Source organism: Camelina sativa, chromosome 3 (assembly GCF_000633955.1).
Source record: "Camelina sativa cultivar DH55 chromosome 3, Cs, whole genome shotgun sequence".
NCBI lineage: Eukaryota > Viridiplantae > Streptophyta > Magnoliopsida > Brassicales > Brassicaceae > Camelina > Camelina sativa.
The window spans coordinates 4,404,712-4,428,169 of NC_025687.1; the positions used below are offsets into that span (position 1 = coordinate 4,404,712).

Genomic DNA, 23,458 nt, shown 5'->3' on the forward strand with positions numbered 1-23,458 from the left:
GTGACAGGTGCTTTCGATACTAAAGTTGAAGTCGGGGTAGGCCTGGTGGTTCGATCCAACTAGGGTTTGGATTCCGGTGACCGGATCTTGATGGACCTTTTCAGTTATGGTTTCAAGTACGACATTGACTGTGTTTTTCATCCCTTCCGATGGCGGCAGATTTTGCTGGTGTATCTGACATTCCAGTCGAGGATACATATTTGAGAAAAAGAGCTGATTAAATTCAGAATCTTACTGAGACCAAAAGAGTTGCAGAAGAGAAGGAAACGTAGAGATATATATAGACGTGTCGTGAAGATTGTAATATTTTCCTTTTTGAACTCTTTAAGAATTGTGAAGGCGTATAGGGTTACGCAATGTCGGTGATAAAATATGTAAGCGCGCCTCAACGATTATGACCTATCACTCTATCAGCAGACACGTGCCTTTGGTGGTGGCACGTGAGTGTGTTGTAATTTCCTTTTTGGTCTTTCATGTCTAATCTTAGATTACAACATACTTATTATTTTACATTACATGACATGAAAGAATATTTTGTATGTGGAACTAATTAACAATCTTTTCTTCGATTGCTCCTCCCCTATATGACTTGGATATAGTTTTATCACCTTTGTGGTCAGTAGTACATAGCTAATTTATGTAATAGGGGTTTGTTTTGAGTTTTGACTTCACTTGCCTTAAAACAAGGTGATCCAGTTTTGGTTTAAAATTAATACATTTTGCCTCAGATTGAACACCGTGGGATTGTATATGACAGTCGGACTGGGAGACTGAAAGATGCCAATATATACAATCCCACAGCGTTCAATCTTATGCTTAATTGCCATCAAGCAGGATTTAATTCCTAATTGCGTAATTGCTTCAAGTTTTTAGGTCCCAACTTAATATCAAGAAGACTTATGGGCCTATCTAATGGGCTATATTGCTGACGGCCTAACGAAATTGGAGTTAACGAACTCGAAACCCTTTCCAGTTTTTTATTTCTGAAAAAGCAATCATTGGGTCAAATGAAGGCCCAATCATTGGGTCTCGTTCTCACTCACTTTCTCTTCAGGTTTGTACTTTTTATTCTCTCATTCGATTTCCATTCTGATAAAGCTTGTAGAGAAGATCGCTCTATACAGTCCAATGTCAGTGTACATACTTAGCTGGCTGCTTTGAATTCGCTGATGTGTGAGATTTGTTGTGCAAGCAATTAAGATGAGAAAGAAGCAGCCTGGCTCAGACCTACGTGTCCAGGGATTATAGTTTAGCTGATGGAGAAATCAATTCATGTGTCAACAAAGTTTGAGTTGCAAGAACTAAGGTAACTTTTCTTACTTGCATCAATGTGTCATAAAACTTACAATAGTTAGAATTGGGTAATACAGTGAACATGGAGACGTTTATGGTTCCTAGACAAAGAACAATGTGGCAAACGTTTATGTTTATTTTGTATATATATAGCCCTATATATAAGTTGTGAATTATGAGCTATATATTATTGTTGGTGAGTTGATATGCGCCATTACAATTCGGTTTTAAATAGTAAGGAAGCCAAATCAAGTCAGGAAACATGGCTACACGATCTTTGTCTAAGACATTAAACTAATGTCTGTTGCCTTCTATACTCCTGTCCATTTTGTTCGACATTTTCTTTCTTTCTATTCGATGATAAAATAGAAAATTATATCTAAGACTAAAAAATGTCACGTAACCATATATACTCACCTCTCTTCTTCTAAAGAACGTTGTGAACACAGGCTAATGAAAATACACTGATTCAGAAAAGAGGTAAACATCAATGATTCTTGTTTGATAAATTTCATGTTTTCTGCTTGTATATTGCTTTGATCTGTCTTGTGTACTTTGCTTGGTGACTTGAATCTGCCTTTTCTCTTTTGGTTTTAATGTTACATATTTGAATCTTCTGTAGTATCTGGGACTGCATCTAGATCAAAAACGTATCTCTGTATTATCACGAAATCTTGTTTTGGATACTAGAAACATTTTATTTTGTTGACTTGAATCGTTTCACTAAACCTTTTTGACCCAGGAGAGTAGCTATGGTTGAGGGAGTTGTGTCATTTGGAGTACAAAAGCTTTGGGAGCTCCTGAGTCGAGAATCACACCGACTACAGGGAGTTGAAGACCAAGTTTCTGAACTAAAACATCAGATTGGAACATTACAGTCATTGTTGGAAGATGCAGATGCCAAAAGACTTGAAAGTAAAAGGGTGAATAACTTCTTGGAAGATGTCAAAGACATTGTTTATGATGCTGAGGATATATTCGAAACTTTTCTTCTTAAAGAAGAAAGAGGAAAAGAAAAAGGGATCAGGAGGCGTACGAAAAGATTTGCGTGCTTCTTAGTTGACCTCCAGAAAATGGGTTCAGATATAAAAGACTTAACTATGAGAATCTCTGAAGTGGTTGGGCGTATGCAGGGTTTTGGGATCCAACAGATCATCGATGGTGGCCATTCACCATCTGTGCAAGACAGACAAAGGGAGCAAAGGGAGTTCCGACAGACATTTCCTAACAATTATGAAAGCGATCTTGTGGGGGTGGAAAAGATTGTTGACAACTTGGTTGGTCATTTAGTTGAAAATGATAGCATTCAAATGGTATCTATATCCGGGATGGGCGGTATTGGTAAATCCACTCTGGCCAGACAAGTTTTTCATCATGACATGGTAAGACGCCATTTTGATGGGTTCGCATGGATCTGTGTTTCACAAGAGTTCACACAGAAGCATATTTGGCAAAGGATCTTGCAGGAACTTAGACCACATGATAAGGCCATTACACATGTGGAAGAACTCCAGAGTAAACTCTTCCAGCTATTGGAAACCGACCGATACTTCATCGTCCTTGACGATATATGGAAAGAAGAAGACTGGGATAGAAGAAAAACAGTGTTTCCGAAGAAAAGTGGTAAGCTATAAATATAAAACACTTTCTTTTTATAATTTCACAAGTGATTGTAAAAAGAGAAGCTAGACGCACACATTTGTCATGAATGTCTATTATTCACTTATGATGAAGCCATAATATGTTGCAGGTTTGAAGATGCTAGTTACTTCTCGCAATGAGGGTGTTGGTTTACATGCTGATCCAACATGTTTTGCCTTTAGACCAAAAATACTTACTCCCGAAGAAAGTTGGAAGCTATGTAAGAGGATAGTATTCCCTAGAAGAGATGAAACCGGTACGCTTTCAGATCTAATTAAATTTAAGACCAATATATTTCTACTACGTTTTCAGATGTTTATATCAACAATCAATCGCAAAATAATTATGCCAAGGCTCAAATCTTAAATAATATATTACCTTTTGATTCTATGCAGAATTTACAGTTGATGAAGGACTAGAAGCCTTGGGTAATAAAATGGTTACATATTGTGGAGGACTGCCGTTAGCCGTTAAAGTGTTGGGTGGGTTGTTAGCTATGAAACAGACAGTTACTGAATGGAAAAGAGTATGTGACAGTATTGGACCTCAGATCATAGGAGCATATCACTTTGATGACAAAAATCTCAATCCAGTTTTCCGAGTATTGTCTTTGAGCTATGAAAACTTGCCAAGGTGTTTAAAGCATTGTTTCCTCTACCTAGCCCACTACCCGGAGGATTACAAGATAAATGTGACTAAATTGTTTAGTTATTGGGCTGCAGAAGGAATTATAACGTCATTTTACAATGGAGCAACCATTCGAGATAGTGCAGAAGGCTATCTAGAAGAGCTAGTGAGGAGAAATATGGTTATTGCTGAAAAGAGCTATTTGACTACAAGAATAGAATACTTTCACATGCATGACATGATGAGAGAGGTATGTTTATCAAATGCAAGAGAAGAGAATTTTCTTCAAGTCATCAAAGTCCCTGAATCCACCTCTACCTTCAATGCTCAATCTTCTAGCAGAGCTCGCCGACTTGCCGTACATAGTGGTAGTGATGCCCTACACATGCTGGGGGATAAAAAAAATAAAAAAGCCAGATCTCTTTTACTGTTGGGAGTTGAAGAAGACTTTTGGATACAGTCATCTCCAGGCTCTCGAAGATTACCATTGCTTAGAGTGTTGGATCTCTCTGGAGTAAAGTTTGAGGGAGGGAAGTTACCTTCCAGCATTGGAAAGCTCATCCACTTGAGATTCTTGAGCTTATTCAACGCAAGGGTATCTTATTTACCTTCTTCTCTGCGGAAACTAAAGCTTCTGCTCCATTTGAACTTAAGTGTTTCTGCGGAATCAGTTTATGTGCCAAATGTTTTGAAAGAGATGCAAGAACTAAGGTATCTCTCCTTACCTGCGTCAATGTGTAATAAAACAATGTTGGAACTGGGTGATCTAGTGCATCTGGAGACGTTGTGGTTTTTCTCGACGAAACACAGTATTGTGACGGACCTCCTCTGCATGTCCAAGCTCAGGGCTCTTTATGTATGTTTCACTGACGGGTGTACTTCTGAATCTCTAACGTCATCTCTACGTGAATTGAGAAACCTGGAGAAGCTTAGTTTATATGTTTCACACAAAATCAGCTTGGCTGATAACGGGGGCGAATTCGTTCTGGATTTTATTCATCTTAAGGATTTAGTGTTGTGCATGCATATGCCAAGGTTTCCTGATCAATATCGGTTCCCTCCCCACCTTGCTCACATAGGACTATTCGAATGCCGCATGGAGGAGGATCCAATGTTGGTTCTAGAGAAGTTGCTTCATTTGAAGTCAGTTGTTTTAACATTTGGAGCTTTCGTCGGGAAGAGAATGGTCTGCTCGAAAGGCGGATTTCCTCAGTTGTGTGCTCTTGAACTATGTGCACAATATGATTTGGAAGAGTGGATGGTAGAAGAAGGGTCGATGCCATGTCTTCATACCTTGACTATAATTGAATGCAAGAAGTTGAAGGATCTTCCGGATCAGCTCAGATACATAACTTCCTTGAAGGAACTGCAGATGAAGGGAATGACGACGGAGTGGAAAGTAAAATTGGTACCCGGTGGGGAGGATTACTACAAAGTCCAACACATTCCCAGTGTCCAAATAATCAAATGTGACGACGAATAAGGAAATAAACAGTAGGATCAAAGCATTTCGCACTACTTCGTTCATTTTCTGGTTTTGCACACTCCATTGATTACCAATAAAAAAAAATGTACACATTTCAGTTTCAGAGTTCAAAGTGATATACAAGTGTAACTGTGTAAGCACACCAACGTTACACTAATTATTTTGAACAGTGCAAGCTTTAGCGTGTACGCTTTTCAGAATTTAGATGAAAATGTTCGCAGAGTTGAAGCTGCAGCGTGAAAGAGTGGGCATCGTGAAATTTGGTCAAAAAGAAACTCAGGTACGAGAACCAAAGAAGGTACTAAACTACTAGGTTGACATTTCTGGTAACAAAAAAGCCTCAAATCAAGGGTTGTTTTTAACCTTTTGCTGAAGAAGCTCCTTCTCCATAACACTGAAGTTGAAAAGATATGTAATTTAGTTGTCAGACCGTGAGAGACCCGCCATTGTCTCCCGCTGTAAGGTTCAGAATCATCGTCGCAGCCTTCACAGCCCTGTCACATTTGCAATCCCACAGCAAAGGTTTAGGAATTTAGCCTTTTACGCAATTGATCCATAGGAAAAAACACAACCAGAGAGACCAAATAGAGCAAGATCATGATTCAAAGTCATTTGAATCCTTGTAAAATGATTTATAGCTAGACATAAACGATAGAAATTCTGATTACTGATAAGGGCAAGAGAGTACACTTTTTTATTGTTTAAAAATTCTGAGGAGGTTGAGTGTTGCTTACCAAGCATCAGGAGCTTGATACAAGGACGCTGAGTTGCCAAAGCAGGAAGTGAGCAATTCTGTGTTGATCACGCCTGGATTTAATGCAACCACTGCCATTCCTTCAGCTACCTCCTTCGCCACAGCTCGGCTTAACCCCTCAATCGCCCATTTCGATGCACAGTAAGGTGCAACCTGTAAGTACAGTTTTGGTTTTAAAAGGTTACCTCAAAGGGATCAGGTCTGATGTGCCCAAATCATTTAGTGCAAAAATGTAGAGTACAGAAGAGACTATCAGAATAATGTTATCTACATATCCTGAAAAATCAAAAGAAGAGGACCAGAAAAGTGCTCAGCCCATATGAAAGACGGATAAAAGAATGATTGTAGGCCTTTCACACTATGGGAAAGGGACCAACCTAGTAATTTGCTTAGACCATCAGGTGAAGTTATAGTCTCTCCCTACCATCTAGTCTCACTTGTTTCCATATACGATAGTATCAAGGAAAAAATATCCAACATTCTTATTATTATATTCAGAGAAAGTCTATCTCATGATAATATCATAATTCCAGATACCAAATACTTCTCTATCTTTCATAAACTTTTGTGGGGCTAGAAGGACAAACACACAGTAACAGCTAGTGATTCAAGCAAGAGTTGATTGAGACTCACCAGGGCAGCACCAGATCTTCCCCATCCAGAAGACAGATTCACAATTATCCCTTGCTTACGTGGGAGCATCAAAGGGATAAAATGACGCAGCACATTTGCTACCCCTTTAACGTTTGTATCCATGACATTGTCAAAATCTTCTGCAGAGACTTCCCAAATCTTGCTGTTCTTATTGATAGTACCAGCGTTGTTAACTGCAACATGCATTTACCAACATCCATTAGACCGTTAAATAAACCTAGAGCAAAGATGATACCTTTATTACAACAGCTACCAAACACTTTGGGAACAATCTAGTGATTTCTACAAAACAACTAGTAGTTACAAAGAAAGGTGTAAATATATACCTATGATATCTGGGACACCCTTCTTCTCCATAATAGTGTGTGCCAGTTCTTCAACACTGCTGTTTAATTTCTGCAAACATAGACCATAAATCATGCTAATTTCATCAGGAAAGCAATGGATTCATCTAATTTGCAATAAGAAAATAACAGCAATCATCAACACCCACATTAGAATTTATCCAGAAAATTGCATGAAACGCAGACCGAATATCACAAGACAAGAGAAACACGGAGGAGTCGGCGGAAATTACCACATCGGCGGTGAGGAGGAGATGATTAGCCGAGGAGGAGAGCTCCGATTGAAGAGCAGTGAGCTTCTCTTGAGTACGAGCGCATCCTATGACAGTGTGACCTCTCTTCGCCAGCTCCAGAGCTAGGGCTCTTCCCAGACCTTTGCTCACCCCCGTTATCAGAACGGTCCTCGCCGCCGTAACAGAGTTCGCTGCCCCACTGAAAGGCGTCGCAATCGTCATCGTGTAGCCCCAGTGGCCGATTTAGCTTCTCTTTTGTTCGGTGCCGCGAAGAATATACAATACACTCTTTGCCATCATCTCATGATAATTTCATGCCATTTTAGAATCAAACCGATTTAAATCAATTTAAAATTAAATCGAATGATTATAAACCGGTTTCATTAAGATGTACTGGCTTAGTTATTATCGGATACGTCTTCTTAATACTATTTAATCAATGTCGTCCGTTTCATCATCGGACGTTTTGATTCTGTTTTAATTTGAAAACGACTAATTTAAGACTCCAAGACATTTTGATCATCACAATTAATACCATATAAGCACTGTTTTCGTATAAATAAACGGGCAAGGATCTTGTTATTGTTCATCAATCAACAAAACAAACTTCACATAGAGTTATAATATTTTTTTATCAATTCTAAGATTTCTCAATTATGTCTATCAAGAATGTTGTTCTTCTTCTAGTGATCATATCTGTTGTTGTCTCCACAAATGCTCAGCTACCACAACTTACTTTTCCTTTTCCCTTACTTTTCCTTTTCCCTTCCAACCTAGCCCCGACATGGCAGGATTCCCCGATATTGCAAAATGTTGGTCATCCGTGATGAATATTCCGGGATGCATCACAGAGATTTCTCAAGCCATACTTAGTGGACGATTTGGCAACATTAGTCTAGCTTGCTGCAAAGCATTTTTGGAAGGTGAAACCAATTGCTTGCCAAAACTCCCAATCAATCCATTTTTTCCTCCAATGTTGAAAGAGCAATGTTCAAGAATTGCAGGCGCAATTCCTCCTGCCACGAAGTAAATTTTTTAACTATAAGAGCTATGTTAATCGTTTGATATTTAGCTGTTTTCTCTCTATTCTTCCTTAATTATCGACGTTTAGTTGTTTTCTTAAGCTAAAGTTAGTTTTACATTCAAGGATTACAAATTTACAATAATATAATGATAGCAATATAAATCAAGTCTTCTTTTCAATACTAAATTACTATCTATATAATTATGTTTAACATAGTCACGCCTCATCCAACATCTCGTCCGTTCTTATGGTTATTTAGATTTTTGAAAGGAAACAACACTCTTTCGTCGGAGCTGATCCGATCCTTCTCTCCCCCATGACATACACACTTGGCCAATCCATAATTATTTTTTTTTGGTCAAAACGATACTACTACTTAAATAATTAACTAGGTTCCGACCTGCACATACCTGCGGAGTTATGTTTATAAACAAAATTATTTTTGTCTATATAATCAAACTTATACTAATTGAGATTTTAGTTTGATATTTGGTTTGGTTTATTAATATTTGAAATTTTTTAAATAATAATGATTTCTCCAGTATTTTAAAATTTGAAACAACATAACGGTTGGACTGGTAACAAACTAAATCAAACAAAGGATTGGTTGGATTCTATTAAATTTGTGAACTATCAAATTGGATATATAACCGCTAACAGCGATGCAAACCCGTTTACAACATATACAAATATTTAGGGATGGCCGTAACTCTCTTTTCGTTTTGTCATGTTCCATTATGTCATACACCCGTTCTCAATTTTTCTTTGCATAACAGAAAACATTCCCAATATGGAACATTCCGGATATGGGACAAATTTTCGATTGAAAACGGGAGGGGACCGGACGAATACATAAATTCTCGAACTCCCCTATGAAATAAACATAAATATAATTCATAGTATATCTATATATCATATGTTTTAATAAAAATATTACAAAATTAATTGACTTCTTTATTCTTACTATTTTATATATATTGCACCTATATTAGATCATGTTTTTTTTTAATATTTTTAAATGTTACAGAAAATATTTTATGTACTTTTTATTTTAATTTTATTTTGAACTTACGCTAGTTCAATTGAAAATAGTAAGAATCATTTATTTAGTATGTGTAAACATATCCTTACCAAAAAGAAAAAAGTACGTGTAAACATATTTATATAGTATAACATCATTAACCCAAAATTTTGTCGTTTTGATTTATGAATATTTGGGTGTTTGAGTGTTAATCAGTACTTTAAGATTTGGATTAGAAATTTTTATACTATGAGTCATCGTTACCTTGAAAATTTCATTAGGAATTCAAGGTAACCATTACTTAAAAGACTATAAAACAATTTCAAGGTGCTCATGTTATAAAATTTTACTGTGATGTGTGTTTTTTGTTTTCTTTTCCATATACATCCCAAGTTATATTGCCATTTTAATAAAGACTGTTAACATCATATATTTGGAAAAATAAGAAAATAATATAATTTAATACATACTGCTGATTACAATATAGTCATGGGAGATTAATTGTACTTATATAGTTTATGTATATGTACCCCTTGATGGTTTCAAAATTAAATTAATGTTAATGCAAAGCTCAACTAAACACTCTAATAAGAATTTTCTACAAAGGTTTCTTAAATAAATCTATAGAAAAGCTGAAGAAAACAAACACTAATATAGTATTTTGTGACTTACCATGTTCATATAAAAATGTGGACTTTTTTAAGCAATCAAATGTAAGTTTCTTGTTTTGCAGATGCTATGTCAATTGGATGAACACCCGTTCATACCACAATCATCCCTTATATACAATCTCTAGATAGAAAAATGTATGCTTTCAAAAAAAATCTTGATTTGTATATGCTTATATACACAACAGGAAATTATAAATTTAACAAATCATAAGAATCATAAATCATAAACTGGACATAGAATCATAAATCATAAACTTAATACAAAGATACTTTTTTTTTTTTTGCAGAAACAAAGAGATACAAACAAAAATAGTGCTAGAGTAGTGTATATGATATCGATATGTGAATGTTAGGTCAATTACTCTATTTATAAAGCTTGAAAGAGTAAACATTTTTACCTTTACGTTGAAAACTAAAAAATCTATATAAAATCTTTTTAAAACTTATTTATTTTTCAGTTAATGCATATACAATATGTTTGAATCTATATGGATAATTAGATTTGAATTTTGAATTAATATTCTAGATTTTCCTATTAAACCGATGAGAGTAAATATATATGGTTAGTTTTAGAAATAATCCCTAAATTTTAGAAATTTTGTAAATAATTACTGATTTTATTTCAAGGTTTCTTAAAAGAAATCATCTATTTAAATTTAAGTTAAGTTATTTTCATAAATACTATTTGAAATTAATTAGATTCGTTTTTTATGGAAATTTTGTTAAATAATAACTTACATTTTTGGTATGTTATTAATTGCGGAAATCTCTTATTATTTTATAAAATTTTAATAACTATATAAATTCTAGAAATAATTTCGTTTTTATTATAATATTTTAAATTTCATTTTGTAATCTTGTTGGCTTTAATTTTTTTTATAGTGACGGTATGTTCTAATTAAATTTAAGGAGAAAATCATTAGTTTAATATTTAATTTAGAAAAATATTTGGAAAACTTAATATATTCAAAATTAATTATTTATCATTTATATCCATATCAAAATATATATACCAAATCTATAACCAATTATATTTCTTCAATAGTTGTTACCATTTTTTTTTAATGCAAGTTGGTCTGTTTGGCAACATGGATATATGTTATGTTTTTTTTTTTTAAATCCCTAAGTGTGCTTCCCATTTAATAGTATAGATTAATTTGTTTATTTACCTTAATTTATAGATATTTAATATTTTTGACCAAAACCTTGAGAAATTATTAAAGTTCATATATAACAAATAAACAAAACTATACTACTTTTAACTGTTTTGTCATAATTTCGATTTTCACCAAAACTTTTTCACTTGATAAAACTAAATTACAGATGCGAAGACGATGAGGCCAACAAGAAGTCACAAGAACATAGATTGAGATCACACTGGTCTCCAACGCTCAAACTCTTCTTCGACTTCCTCTGATTCCTCAGCAAATTTACGACTCTTGTCGTCTGAGTTTTGTGACCGTCTTCTTTTTCTATGGCGATGAGGTCTCTCATTGTGTGTTTCTCTATCTGAACTCTCCTCACTTGATAAACCAGTCTGACGTTTTCCTTTCCTGCTTCGATCAGAGTCAGGATCTTGGGAATTGTATCTGTGCCTCTCTTTGCTTTTGCCCCTATCTTCTTTATCTGACCGACGACATTCTGTGGGAGGAGTAGTTTCTACACTTCTCTTCCTGTTATTTTCTCCATTAACTCGAAGGTCTGATCCTTTATGCTGACGATGTCTACTTTCAGTTGAAACTTCCGCGTGCGAATATCTTGAGCTGCTTCTTTCATCCCGAAGTTTCGATGTACGAACCCTACCATGTTCATGACTCTCCTCACGGTCAGCTGATGACCCTTCCCTACTGTGTTTTCTTGAACTACGGCGGGTTTTCCTGTCCTTTTTATCGTCCATCTGTTCTTGAGCTTCTGAATCTGTCCCTCTTCTGGATTTTCGTTTGTGACCCGTTTCTCTCCTACCATTGTCATCTCCATCAGAAAAATCATCATCAGAATACATCCCATGGGTTCTTTTCCTTATCACCCTATGTCCAGGAGAGTGTTCAGACCATCTGCTATCACGATGCAATGTGTCCTTAGCATGCCGTCGCTCTTTATACATCTCCCTCTCTAAACTCCCATCTCTGCTAGGACTGTCATCTCCATCATGACTGTTCTCGGCCTGCCTACTAAGTTTGTCTCCACGAGTATTCTCCCGGGTATCACCATGATTGTTACGGCTCCTACAAGAAATCTTAGATCCACCGTTTGCATGTTCATGGTCCCTCAATCTAGATCTTCTTGAAGGTTGCCTAACATGGAAACAAAACACATGAGCATGACGCTTCTACACCAAATTAAGCATGCACGATATAGACTGATAAGTTACCGATGAAGGTCCTCAAAATTTAGAAATCCAACTATAAAGCTACCTACCTGTGTGTATCTGTTGGTAGATCTAATCTCGAATCGTTCAATGACCCTAAAGATTCATGCTCCATGTGCTTTTCATCTGAATAACCAAATAAAGCGGTCATTTTGTGAATCCAGAATCTTGGAGGTGGTCTGTCATGGTCAGCCCATTCGTAGTCTCCACCAGGATTTCGGAAACAATGAATAAAATTGCAAGCAGAACCACGAGAACAAGTCTGTAGAATATATGAATATCATGAATTAGAGAGATAAGCAAGAAGTTGGGATCTCAGATAAGAAGCAGATGAAGAGTCATACTTTAAGCCTGGACTTCATGTACTCCCCACATATGGCAACTTTCCATCTTGAGATGTTGACAAACTCGCATTTTACCTGACGAGGATGTGCAATAATCATGGATATAAATGTCAGCAAGCTGAAAGTACCAGAAATATTGCACAGGAAGTCACTAGACCAAATCGTTAGTCACATTTTTCAATGAAAGGAAGTTGGAAAGGTCTCCAGACTAACAGTGTACCTGTTTACCAGCAAAGTATCGACCATTAATGGACTGGTAAGCAAGAATAGCTGATTCTAATGATCTGTAGTGTACGTATACATTGCCCTTCAAGTGGAATGAGCCATTTCTACACACCTGAAACGGATATAAATTTTGGTTTTGAGAAAAGAAAGGGTAGGAAAAAAGGCCGAAAGACAACACATATCTACCAAACAAGTTTTATTCTCAGAAACAGGGTTACATTTGGTCATTTGATGATGAGAAAAGATGCCGGGAACCACTAATTTTCAAAAATGCCTTGCCTAGTGCCAATAGTGTGGCTTGCAGGTTCAAGAACTTACATTCACATTTAGTAAAAATTGAATCTATGGCTAAATGGAAAGGAAAAAAAAGAGGGGGAAGAGAAGGAGCAGAACAGAATCGACAGACCTTGAAATTAATAAGTTCTCCATACTTTTGAAACTCTGTATGAACATCTTCATAAAATTCTTCATAACAACGTTCAGCCTCCTCATCTGTATACTGCAAGGAAGCCGGGAAAAAAAGAGTAAACTAAAGTAAGTGGTTAAAAGGACGGAAACAAGGTGAATAAAATGCATGTGATGTCCACTATTTTAATATCAAGCAAACCAGGATAGCTAGAGCCTTACTAAATTATAACTGCACTAGCTTCTGTTCAGACACTACTAGCCCAAAGCAGCCAGCACGTATGAAGGACACTATTCTGTTCTTAATTCAGGAAAATCAAGCAATTCAGAGGTATAGAGAATCGGATGAATCCTTTGTTACATATCACCCACTCCCACAAGCAAATTAAAAAACACTCAAAGAACAAGATATGAAACACCGACAAACAAGCTACAGTATCTGGTACTGCTATCAAGGCAAGAGAGGGCACAAATAGAGAAGGCCACAGTTTCTGTGGTCGAGATAACAATCACATAATAGCTAATCTATCAATCAGGTAGGATACAAAGAAGTGAATCGCAACTCCACCTCGCCCAGGTTATAATCATGCACCTCCACTGAAGGGAAGCCATCAATGTCTGATGTAAGTTAAAGAAGAGGTAACAAGGATCAAAGAAAAAACAAGCAGCATAATTCTGTAAATTCAAAAGCACAGAGCAAAACAAAACAGAAAAGAGGCAGAGGAACTGTGGTAATGTTGATTCAGATAATGAGAGCGGAGAGTAATAGAGAAGAACTAATTATTAGCAGGATACTAGCATCACGAGATGACAGCGGTTACAGACCTCAAGCCCCTCATCCTGTTCCCAAGCAATACCAGGACCATTATACATGTTCTTCATAAGTAGTGTGCACGATTTATTGGGGTAGAAATGAACTCTGCTACAACGTGGGCCAAACCGACAAGCTCCAGTTTTCAAATGAAAAGGACAATGAGATTTATCCTGGAAAGTAAGAGGATAACAACAAAGCGAAGTTAGTAAAAAGGACACAAGAATGATAGCTGACACTAATGCAATCTCATCAAGGAATATAACAAGCACCTGCTCAGTTCCAAAGTTGGGTACTTCTTGTGCAACATTCTCCAGAATCTGTTGCGCAGAACTAACATTCTGATAGCTGGCACAAGCTTCAGTTCCCGGAGGTAGAGGATTTGATGTAGGCCTGTCAGAAATCTGCAAAACAAACTCCACATTGGAACTCTAGAAAAAAAAAAATCAAAACAGTGAAGATAGCAGGCATGTGCACCTAGAGATGATGGTTTACCTCGTTTCCATCCACCTGAACTAGGGGCTTCTTTGGAACCCTCACTTTGTTCTTTCTGAGAATGATCTCATTTCCTTGGAATATAATTTCTGGAGGCCCTTCTTCGATATATTCATATTCACCATCCTCATCCTCGGCACATTCATTGTTCCCACTAGCCTGCCAAAAGGGATATGCAATTTAAACTTAAGATCTTCTACAATGAATTCGGCAGCAACCAATAAGATATGAGAACCCTAACAGTTCCTCAGCAAACAGCCACGCGATGATGAAGAAATTAACAACAAACAACAAAGCAGTACCTCAAGCTTTCTCAACTCGTCTAGATCCTTCCAACGCCTCTCTTCCTCTTCTCGTTTCGCTTCTTCTTCCTCTTCTTTCTTCCTCTTAATCTCCATAGCCTCTCTCCAAGCTCTCTCACTCTCCTCGAACTCCTTCAACTCCTTCTCTCTCATCCGCGCCTCCTCTTCCTCAATCGCCTTCAGCCTCTCCTGTTCCGCCGGATCGTTTAACTTAGCCTCCGTCTCCTCTCTCTCCTTCTCCGCTATCTCCTTCCTCACCTGCTTCCTCTTCAATTTCTTCATCGCTTTTCGCTTCTCCTTACGACTCATCTCCGCCGCTTTGTCTTTACTCTCTTCAAAACCTTCCATCTCCCCCGCCGCTTCCTCGTGTCGTTCCCCTTCCATTATTTCCCGGTATCGTGAACCACTCTCGCTTCCCGGTGGTGGAAACACACAATTTTAATTTGAAGGGTATTAATTCGGTTTGATTGAACCGAAACCGTATGGTAAAGAAATCGAAATAAAATTGGATCAAACCATACCAAACCGGAGAACCCTAGTTGGTTTACCTATTAATCATCTGAGATTTCAATTGCAGGTTTTGGGGGTCAAGCAGATGGCCAGATTGTAAATTTCTCCACTGTCTTCACACTTTTGATTTGTAACTTTCTCAAAAACAATCGAATCTTTCTCCGTCTTATAAACAGCAAAGGTTTCACTGGATGCGAGATACGAGCACCGTAATCAAACTTATTCCTTTGTGAGTAACACTTCTTAAATTACTCGTCTTTTTTGTTTTTTGGGTTTCGTATATTTTTTGACTTTGCATACTAAAGTCAGCTTTTTGTTGTTGTTGTTGTGAGCTTTGTAGATTGCTTGAGCTTTTCTCCAAATTGCATGCGTTATTCTTCTTTCTCGGGTTTCAGTTTGTCTCTTGAAGACGCACTTTATCTTCTCCAACGTTTCTTCAACTCCTCAAACCAGATTAAGCAGATTCACACCGTCCTTTTTACCAGCAACGCATTGGTCGCTTCGAGATGGAAGACGAAATGCGTCTACAACACTCTCATTCGGTCTTATCTCACTACAGGACAATCCAAAACCTCTCTTGCTCTCTTCACCCACATGCTTGCAAGCCAAGTCCGACCAATCAACCTCACTTTCCCTTCTCTGATAAAAGCAGCGTGTTCATCTTTCTCTGTTTCTTATGGTGTTGCCTTACATGGCCAAACTCTTAAACGGGGTGTTCTATGGGACCCTTTTGTTCAGACTTCTTTTGTTCGATTCTATGGTGAAGTCTGTGATTTAAAGAGCTCGAGGAAGATGTTTGATGGTATTGTAGACCCTTGTGTTGTAGCTTTTAACAGTTTGCTTGACGCTTGTGGAAGAAACGGAGAGATGGATTTTGCTTTCGAGTTATTTCAGAGTATGCCTGTAACTGATGTAGTTTCTTGGACTACTGTTATTAATGGGTTTAGTAAGAACGGGTTACACGCCAAAGCTGTTATGCTTTTTGGTGAGATGATACAGAATAATGAGCGTGCGGTAGTAACTCCGAATGAGGCTACTTTGGTTAGTGTGCTTTCTTCTTGTGCTAATTTGGATCGAGGAGGTTTTCATTTGGGGAAGCAGATTCATGGATATGTTATGGGCAGAGAGATCATCCTCACTACCACTTTGGGTACTGCTTTGCTCGATATGTATGGAAAAGCCGGTGACTTGGAGATGGCATTGACCATTTTCGATCAAATTTGTGATAAAAAAGTTTGTGCGTGGAATGCGATAATATCAGCTCTTGCCTCCAATGGTAGACCTAAGAAAGCGCTACATATGTTTGAGATGATGAAATCGATGAACGTGCTTCCAAATGGGATTACTTTACTTGCAGTACTCACGGCCTGTGCTCGATCTCGACTTGTGGACTTAGGTATCCAGTTGTTCTCTTCCATATGTAGCGAGTACAAGATCATTCCAACATCAGAGCATTACGGTTGCATTGTTGATCTCATAGGTAGAGCTGGACTATTGGTTGACGCGGCCAATTTCATTAATAATTTGCCATCCAAGCCTGATGCTTCTGTTCTCGGAGCTCTTTTGGGAGCCTGCAAGATTCATGAGAATGCTGAGTTAGGAAATAAAGTAGGTAAACAGCTTATCGGACTGCAACCTCAACACTGTGGCCAGTATGTGGCATTGTCTACGTTAAATGCTTTGGATAGCAATTGGTTAGAAGCAGAACAGATGAGGAAAGCCATGACAGGAGCTGGAATTCGGAAAATCCCTGCTTACAGTGTGCTCTCTTAAGGCTTGAGAAGTGAGAAGCACTGTGTGATCTCTGTTCTGTTCTACTATGTTCAGTTCACTCATAGCGGCTTTCTGTAGAATTCGTTGATAAAGAAGATCAAGAGCTTACTTGAAGACTAAATGTCAGCACACCAGCTCCACCAAGCTTTCTCTTAAGGTTATTCTTCTGTTCTGACGTTAACCTTGACGGGAACAAGATCTCAAAGTAGACTTGGAGACCTTTTCTTTCCAAGGGTCTTTAGTGGGCATTTTTTCGTTTGGGATCACAATCTCCTGACCCTGTTTTACAATATCCAGTTAAGAGTTGTTGAGCGTGAAGCCGGTTAAAGCATCTATAAGAGAGACCTTTCTTCTTGAGAATCAGATGAGATAAAAATGACGACATGTTCTCTTTTTTCATACATGCTTGCTCGAAAGATAAACAACTTTTTTCAAAAGATTCAATAGGTGAAATAGCCTGATTTTCCGGAGGCAGCCAAATCTGAGTTGGTCCTTGCAAAGGAAGGCCTATCTCCTTCACTGAGATTGCTTTTTCTTAATGCGGAGGTCAGATGATCTGAGCTGGTCCTTACAAAGGGAGGTAAATCTCCGACACGTCTTTTCTTGATATAGTAAACCGGTATATCTCCTACACGATTCATCTTCTTGAACCAATGACTGATGGTCTCAACTCCAAGATAGGAAAAGAGAACCGTCAACGATCCACCGGCAACAGATACAATGGTTGGAAACAACCATCGTGTTCCGTGTAAATGTGGTATGGTTACCCAAGATGCCGCTACATAAGCCGTCGCCATGAACCCTACCGAAACCCACATCATCCTGTGTGTGGCCACCAATAATCTCTTTAAAGGTTTCATCTTGAAAGGTATGATGCTAACAAGAAGAATAACTATGCACAACGATGTGAACAGTGCGATGTTGTTGCATATTGCAAAGACTTTGAACGCTGCTGTATTGCCTACAATCGATTTCCCTCTCCATGGCCCATCTTCGTAGACGCCGCCAGGAGGGTTTATCCCACCGGCATAAGAAACTGAAGCAATCAGGACTGCCACGATCGCGATCGTGTTTCTTGCATTTTGTAAGGCTTCTATATGCATCTCATATTCCATGCTCTTACGACCTCTTTCCGCTTCCCCTTTCTTTTTTCTCTTTATCTCTGCTATCTCTGATGTTTTTGTTTCGATTAGCTCAAGCAACCGTATTATCTCGTTCTGTTTAGAGCTTTTGCAGCTAACTAAAGTTTTAATGCGTTCCAGAGATCGTTTATGAAATGGATTGGCGTGGATCTCAAGTACTTCAGTGTTCTTAGAATCCAGCTCGGTATCGAACCTCAGCCAGCTGCAAAACCCATCTTGTTCTTGTAGCTGATATCCACTATCTTCTTACCAACAATGTAACGTAGCAGCTGAAATTTATCCAGTAGGGATATGTCAGAGGAGATACAACAAAATACAAGAAATTCTGAAGCAGAACTGAATCATATTCCTTTTTATTTCTCTATGGATTTTCAACTCATTAGATAATAAGTGGACATGCTCATGTTAGTCTATATGGGGTTCCTAGCAAAGAGCATATCACACACAGGTCAAAAATGTGTAACTAAAATATGCGTTGGGTTTATACAGGGGAAAGCAACGAAGAAAAGTAGAAAACTACTCACCGGAGCACAACAAGCCAGGGAGGCAGCAATGTGTAAAACAGTGTTGCCATTTTCATCAGTTTGCTGCAAAAGATCTTGGCTGTTAATGCCCACACTCTCGGCCATGAAAACGAAGGCATCTATGTTTTTGTTTCGTGCAGCGAGATGAAAGACTGTCTCTTTTGATGGCGTGAGAAAGCCAAAAGACAACGGAGCCTTTTCCAGGAACTCCTCCAGGATTACAACCGAGCCTCTGAGGACCCCAGATGCAGAGGTGATAAACCATTGGCGTTAACAGCTTCTTCTAGTCCTTGATCAAGGCCTAACAATATACTTGTCAGTTGAAGTCTCCTCTATCACAGGCATGATGCAGAAGTGTTGATAGCGAGCTGCCTTCGACCACCCAAGCTTCTTCCCTTGCGAGGTCTGGGAATCTCTCTAGTATAATTTCTGCAATACCTGACAATGATCCGAACACACTAATGAGCCAGTGAGTTTATGTAAGATTACGGAAAAATGTTGAGCATACGGACACTTGAAACTTACAGGTGGATCCACTTGATAGGGCGAAATTGAGTTCATCAAGGCCGATTGATGGTGTCTTTTCCGCAACGAGTGTGGCAGCCTCCATGGAAATGCTGCGACAAGCTAGGTAGAGGGGTGTTTGGTTGTTACTGTTGCGTGCGGAACAAGCTTCTAATCCAAACTCTAAGATTGTCATAACTATGTTAACGTCTCCAAGGAGAGCAGCGAGATGCAAAGGTGTGTTTCCGTATCTGTTTCGGGAATAGAGCCTAGAGGAGACGAGTTCTCCATGTCCATGCTTGGCAGCCATGTGCAACACTGTGTTGCTGTGTTGTTCATCGCTTCTCTCCTCCAGCCACGAATCTCTCTCTGCCACCAGACCCAGAAAAGCTGGAACGTCGTTTCTTAGGATCGTTTGGAAGATCGGCTGCATCTTTTCTCAAGAAAATTAGAGCTAATTAAAAGAGTAGGAATCCTTTACCTTGGGAGAGGGAGATCCCAAGTAGTTTATACAGTATATATTTCTTATGATGACTAGTAGATCATAAGATTTTGGAACTTTATTGATAACAAAACCAAAAGTATTAATAAGAGTCTGGTGGTTGTAGTGTGTCCTAAAACGCGTTTTATAGTCATTGTAACAAAAGGCAGAGGGCAGCCTATTTCTTTTTCCTCCTTCGCGAGCAAATTCTTTGACTTTCCCACAAGATAATAAGTGAAGACGTGACAGGATGACTAAATCCAATCATATTTCTGTGAACGAGATAAAACGTAATTTGTAAGATTAATTTCTAGGAAATTCTTGACGAAAATTTTACAATCTTTCCTTATTTTAATAGAAAAAACTATTATAATAAAATTATTAAATTTTTTAACTCTCTCATCCCTTCAAAAAATTTGTAATACATTTTTTTTGTATACTCATCATTATATTTAGTTTCTGTGACCCAAAATATAATTATATAAAGATCATTATAATGTTTCTTTAATTCAAAATTTTGTAATTTAATGATTTTCTATATAAATAACAATTAAATATTCTATTTCTAAAATTTAACTACAAGAAGGAAATCAATAGATTTAACCTTGCAATATAGCTTAAATTAAGGTGAATATAAAAGAGATTAAAAATTAAATTAATCTTTTGTTCAAAAAAGAAATTAAATTAAATTATTCTTTTGGGATTTTTTATTGCAATTCATATGATTTTATAGGAAATATATTTAAATGATACTTAAAAGATAATTTTGGAATTTAATTATTAAATGTTTTTGGTGGATTTTGAATATCATAGTAAATTTTTTATTTTTATCATTAACTATATTTAAAAAAAATAAGTGGTATATTGTGATATTTTATGATTTGAATAAATAAAATGTATTATTGACATTTAGTAAATTTGTTTGTTATATATGCATTTTTAGGGAGAATTTCAAAAATACATCTTTTTCAATACCACTTTTCAAAAATATCATTTTAAAAACCTTTATTAAAAAATATTCTCAAATTTTTTTTTATAGTTTTATGATTATTACATAAAATAAAATGAATTAACATAACTAATACAACAATCCGCGCATATGCGTAGAATATTAACTAGTTTTCTATATAATTAAGATTAAAGATTCAGACTTTTCAGACTTCTAAAATAGAAATAAGTAAAATGACAGAATTTATACTTCCATAACTACTAAATCAGTCTGTATATAGATCTGATTCTTCTGGCGATAACCAGGTTTTGTTCAGGGTCAAGCACTTGAGCTACTTGGATAACTAAGTATAAGGAAGGAATTAAGTATATTAACCTTTTCCTAAATCACTTTTTCTCTATTAATAAATTGACCACATGATCAAGTTATAAGATTCTTCCTTATGATTTTGATCTAATAATAGTAATTTGTATTATTTTACTCAAATTTTGAACAAACAAAAAAATCAAATAATTGGCTATTAGTCTACTATAGTGATGGTTAATTAATTTTAGATTGAAATAAGCTTGAAAATGTGGGTTTGAAATAGATATTTTCTTTATTAATTGGTGCAGTTTTTCACAAAATGATAATGTGTGCTTGCGGCCTTAAATCCAATATATACCTACTCGGCCGCTCTTATCATATTAATGTTCTAAGTAGACCATAAGAGTTGGAATTTTACGATAACAAAACAAAAGAAAAATATTACCATGACTTGAAATTTAATTTGGCTTCTGGGTTTTCTTTCTTTTTCGATCTTCTTATTTCTTGACGAAATTGTTTTCAATCATTCCTTATGTCTAAGAAATTCTTCACGAAATCTTTGCAATCCTTTCCTTATTTTCTGAATCATATACAGCATTTTCGTTTAAAGTTCAATTTTTGCTTTTCAGACCAGTTTACTCTCTCTTTGTTTCTATTTCACCATTAACAACATAGAGTCAAATAGGCCAAGTTCTACTTCAAAAACAATCCGTTCTAGCCTCATCCGATTCCGGTTTTTGTTTTATTTCATAAACACATAAAGTTTACAAAAACCAAAAAAAAAAAAGAAAAATAACTCAAATGTATGTACACTGAATTGACTAGCAGCTTTATGTAGTTAAAGAAGATCAAGTGCGTTACTTGAAAACTAAAATGTCAACTCATCAGCTTCCACCAAGAACTCTCCTGAGGTCATTCTTCTGTTCTGACGTTAGCATTGACGGGAACAAGATCTCAAAGCTGACTCTGAGGTCTCCTCTTTTCAAAGGGTCTTTAGTAGGCATTCCTTCATTTGGGATCACAATCTCCTGACCCGGTTTTACAACATCGAGAACCGGGATCGTTAAGTTCCTCCCGTCCAAAGTCGTTACGCTAATGGTGAGACCGGTTAAAGCATCTATAAGAGAGACTTGCTTCTCCAGAATCAGATCATTACCGTCTCTTTTGAATACCGAATGCGGTTTCTCGTCTACCACGAATATGAGATCCGCGGGAGTGACACCAGGTTCTTGGTTTCCTTTCTCCGGGAAAGTGATCTTAGTGCCTCTCTTCCAACCTGGTTTTATGTCTATCTTCAAAATCTCTTGAACTGTCTTTGGCTTTCTGTTAATAAAGACATCATATCAGAAAGACAAAAATCAAAGCTCGTATTGCTCCACCAACAAGATCAAGTAACAATCACTTCTTCAGAACCTTGTAGTAGCTACAAAATCTAATTGGGAAACAGATTATATCCTAGATTAGGTTCTGAAGGAAACAATGTAAAAGGAAGCTTATCAGAAAACATCATCAAGTTCAGCAAAACCTAGTAGCTACAAAATCTCATCAAACAATGTAAAGGAAGCTAATCAGACAATGTAAAGGAAGCATCATCAGAACTGGATCACACGAGATCGAGCAATGGCATTAACGAGATGAGGGGATCAATGAGAGAAAACGAACCCAAAATCATCAGGAACAACGCGAGAAATACGCATCTTCTTCTTGGCACCTTTGTAGAGCTCCTCCAGAGTGCAAGCCAATTTACTCTCAATAGCCGGTGCCTTCCTATTCGCCGGCGGCGGCGGAGGCGTCTTTTTGTTCGTCGGCGGCGTTTTTCTATTAGCCTGGCTCCCTGCTTCTGCACTTTTAAATCTCCGACCAACACCAACACCATCGCCGCCATCTCCACGGGTCCTTCCGCTACTCCCTCCGCCGAAAGCATCTCCAGATTCGCCGAAAAACTCCGCGAAGATATCCTCAGCATCACGCGGATAATACCGAAACTCAGAGTTACTAGAAGAGTAGCTCCGCTGCTGCTGCTGCTGATGCTGCGCCGCCGTATCCGCCGCGGTAGGTAAATCTGTAGATTTAAGACCTTCTTCACCGTACTGATCGTAGATCTGACGTCTCTGAGGATCGCTCAAGACGTCATAAGCTTCGGAGATCTGCTTAAACTTAGCTTCAGCTTCTTTCTTGCTGGTAGGGTTTTTGTCAGGGTGCCATTTCATCGCCATTCTCCGGTATGACTTCTTGAGATCTTCTTCGTTAGCGTTTCGATTCACCTTCAGTACATTGTAGTAATCGACCCCCATTGATCCGTCCCTATATTAAAAAAAAAAAAAAAGTCAAAACAACGAAATCGAGAGAATCTCAGGTGAAATAAATCGAGCAAACGAATCGAAATTGGGAATTTTCACAGAGATTGCAGAAAAAAAGGAATCGGATTCGAGATGTTGTTTGAAATCTGAAATCGGAAGAGAAGAATGAAAAAAAAGAAAGGAAGAGTGGAGTGCGTGTAAGGTAGTAGAACGAAGAAGAAGAACATGTTGATTGTTTGACAATGGAGAATGACAAATATATTCTTAATGG

The 23,458-nt window shown here is 37.4% G+C and overlaps 5 protein-coding genes, 1 long non-coding RNA gene and 1 pseudogene across 9 annotated transcripts; 3 read left to right on the forward strand and 4 right to left on the reverse strand.

Annotated features, from left to right (window-relative positions):
- LOC104778656 (probable disease resistance RPP8-like protein 2) lies at positions 2,046 to 5,070 on the forward strand. Of its 2 annotated transcripts, none has more exons than XM_019243378.1 (3): positions 2,046 to 2,916; positions 3,044 to 3,212; positions 3,337 to 5,070. In XM_019243378.1, the coding sequence occupies exons 1-3, from the start codon at positions 2,046 to 2,048 to the stop codon at positions 5,042 to 5,044; spliced, it is 2,748 nt and encodes a 915-aa protein (XP_019098923.1). In that variant the 3' UTR covers positions 5,045 to 5,070. The 2 variants fall into 2 exon arrangements, with proteins under 2 accessions (XP_019098923.1, XP_019098924.1); XM_019243379.1 differs by having other exon boundaries at positions 3,044 to 3,190; positions 3,330 to 5,070.
- LOC104768599 (NADPH-dependent pterin aldehyde reductase) lies at positions 5,111 to 7,341 on the reverse strand. Of its 2 annotated transcripts, XR_764268.2 has the most exons (6): positions 7,033 to 7,341; positions 6,782 to 6,851; positions 6,435 to 6,628; positions 5,782 to 5,954; positions 5,411 to 5,541; positions 5,111 to 5,276 (listed from the first exon to the last, which is right to left on the reverse strand). XR_764268.2 is itself a non-coding variant. In XM_010492606.2 (5 exons), exons 1-5 carry the CDS (start codon positions 7,252 to 7,254, stop codon positions 5,472 to 5,474), a joined length of 729 nt encoding a protein of 242 aa, XP_010490908.1. In that variant the 5' UTR covers positions 7,255 to 7,341; the 3' UTR covers positions 5,111 to 5,471. The 2 variants fall into 2 exon arrangements, 1 of the variants encoding a protein (XP_010490908.1); XM_010492606.2 differs by having other exon boundaries at positions 5,111 to 5,541.
- On the reverse strand, positions 10,980 to 15,179 carry LOC104768630 (zinc finger CCCH domain-containing protein 5-like). Its single transcript, XM_019243380.1, has 9 exons — positions 14,699 to 15,179; positions 14,397 to 14,555; positions 14,174 to 14,305; positions 13,916 to 14,074; positions 13,092 to 13,184; positions 12,681 to 12,797; positions 12,461 to 12,535; positions 12,167 to 12,378; positions 10,980 to 12,042 (listed from the first exon to the last, which is right to left on the reverse strand). The coding sequence occupies exons 1-9, from the start codon at positions 15,080 to 15,082 to the stop codon at positions 11,121 to 11,123; spliced, it is 2,253 nt and encodes a 750-aa protein (XP_019098925.1). The 5' UTR covers positions 15,083 to 15,179; the 3' UTR covers positions 10,980 to 11,120.
- LOC104768621 (putative pentatricopeptide repeat-containing protein At1g10330) lies at positions 15,182 to 17,349 on the forward strand. 2 transcript variants are annotated; one of them, XM_010492642.2, is made up of 2 exons: positions 15,182 to 15,437; positions 15,541 to 17,349. In XM_010492642.2, exons 1-2 carry the CDS (start codon positions 15,400 to 15,402, stop codon positions 16,979 to 16,981), a joined length of 1,479 nt encoding a protein of 492 aa, XP_010490944.1. In that variant the 5' UTR covers positions 15,182 to 15,399; the 3' UTR covers positions 16,982 to 17,349. The 2 variants fall into 2 exon arrangements, with proteins under 2 accessions (XP_010490944.1, XP_019098926.1); XM_019243381.1 differs by having other exon boundaries at positions 15,262 to 15,437; positions 15,549 to 17,349.
- On the reverse strand, positions 17,399 to 19,825 carry LOC104768615 (annotated as a pseudogene).
- LOC104768608 lies at positions 17,748 to 18,536 on the forward strand. The gene is made up of 2 exons (XR_002037446.1): positions 17,748 to 18,065; positions 18,244 to 18,536. It is a non-coding gene; the product is annotated as an uncharacterized LOC104768608 (long non-coding RNA).
- LOC104768640 (dnaJ homolog subfamily B member 1-like) lies at positions 21,600 to 23,432 on the reverse strand. Its single transcript, XM_010492663.2, has 2 exons — positions 22,550 to 23,432; positions 21,600 to 22,210 (listed from the first exon to the last, which is right to left on the reverse strand). Exons 1-2 carry the CDS (start codon positions 23,179 to 23,181, stop codon positions 21,772 to 21,774), a joined length of 1,071 nt encoding a protein of 356 aa, XP_010490965.1. The 5' UTR covers positions 23,182 to 23,432; the 3' UTR covers positions 21,600 to 21,771.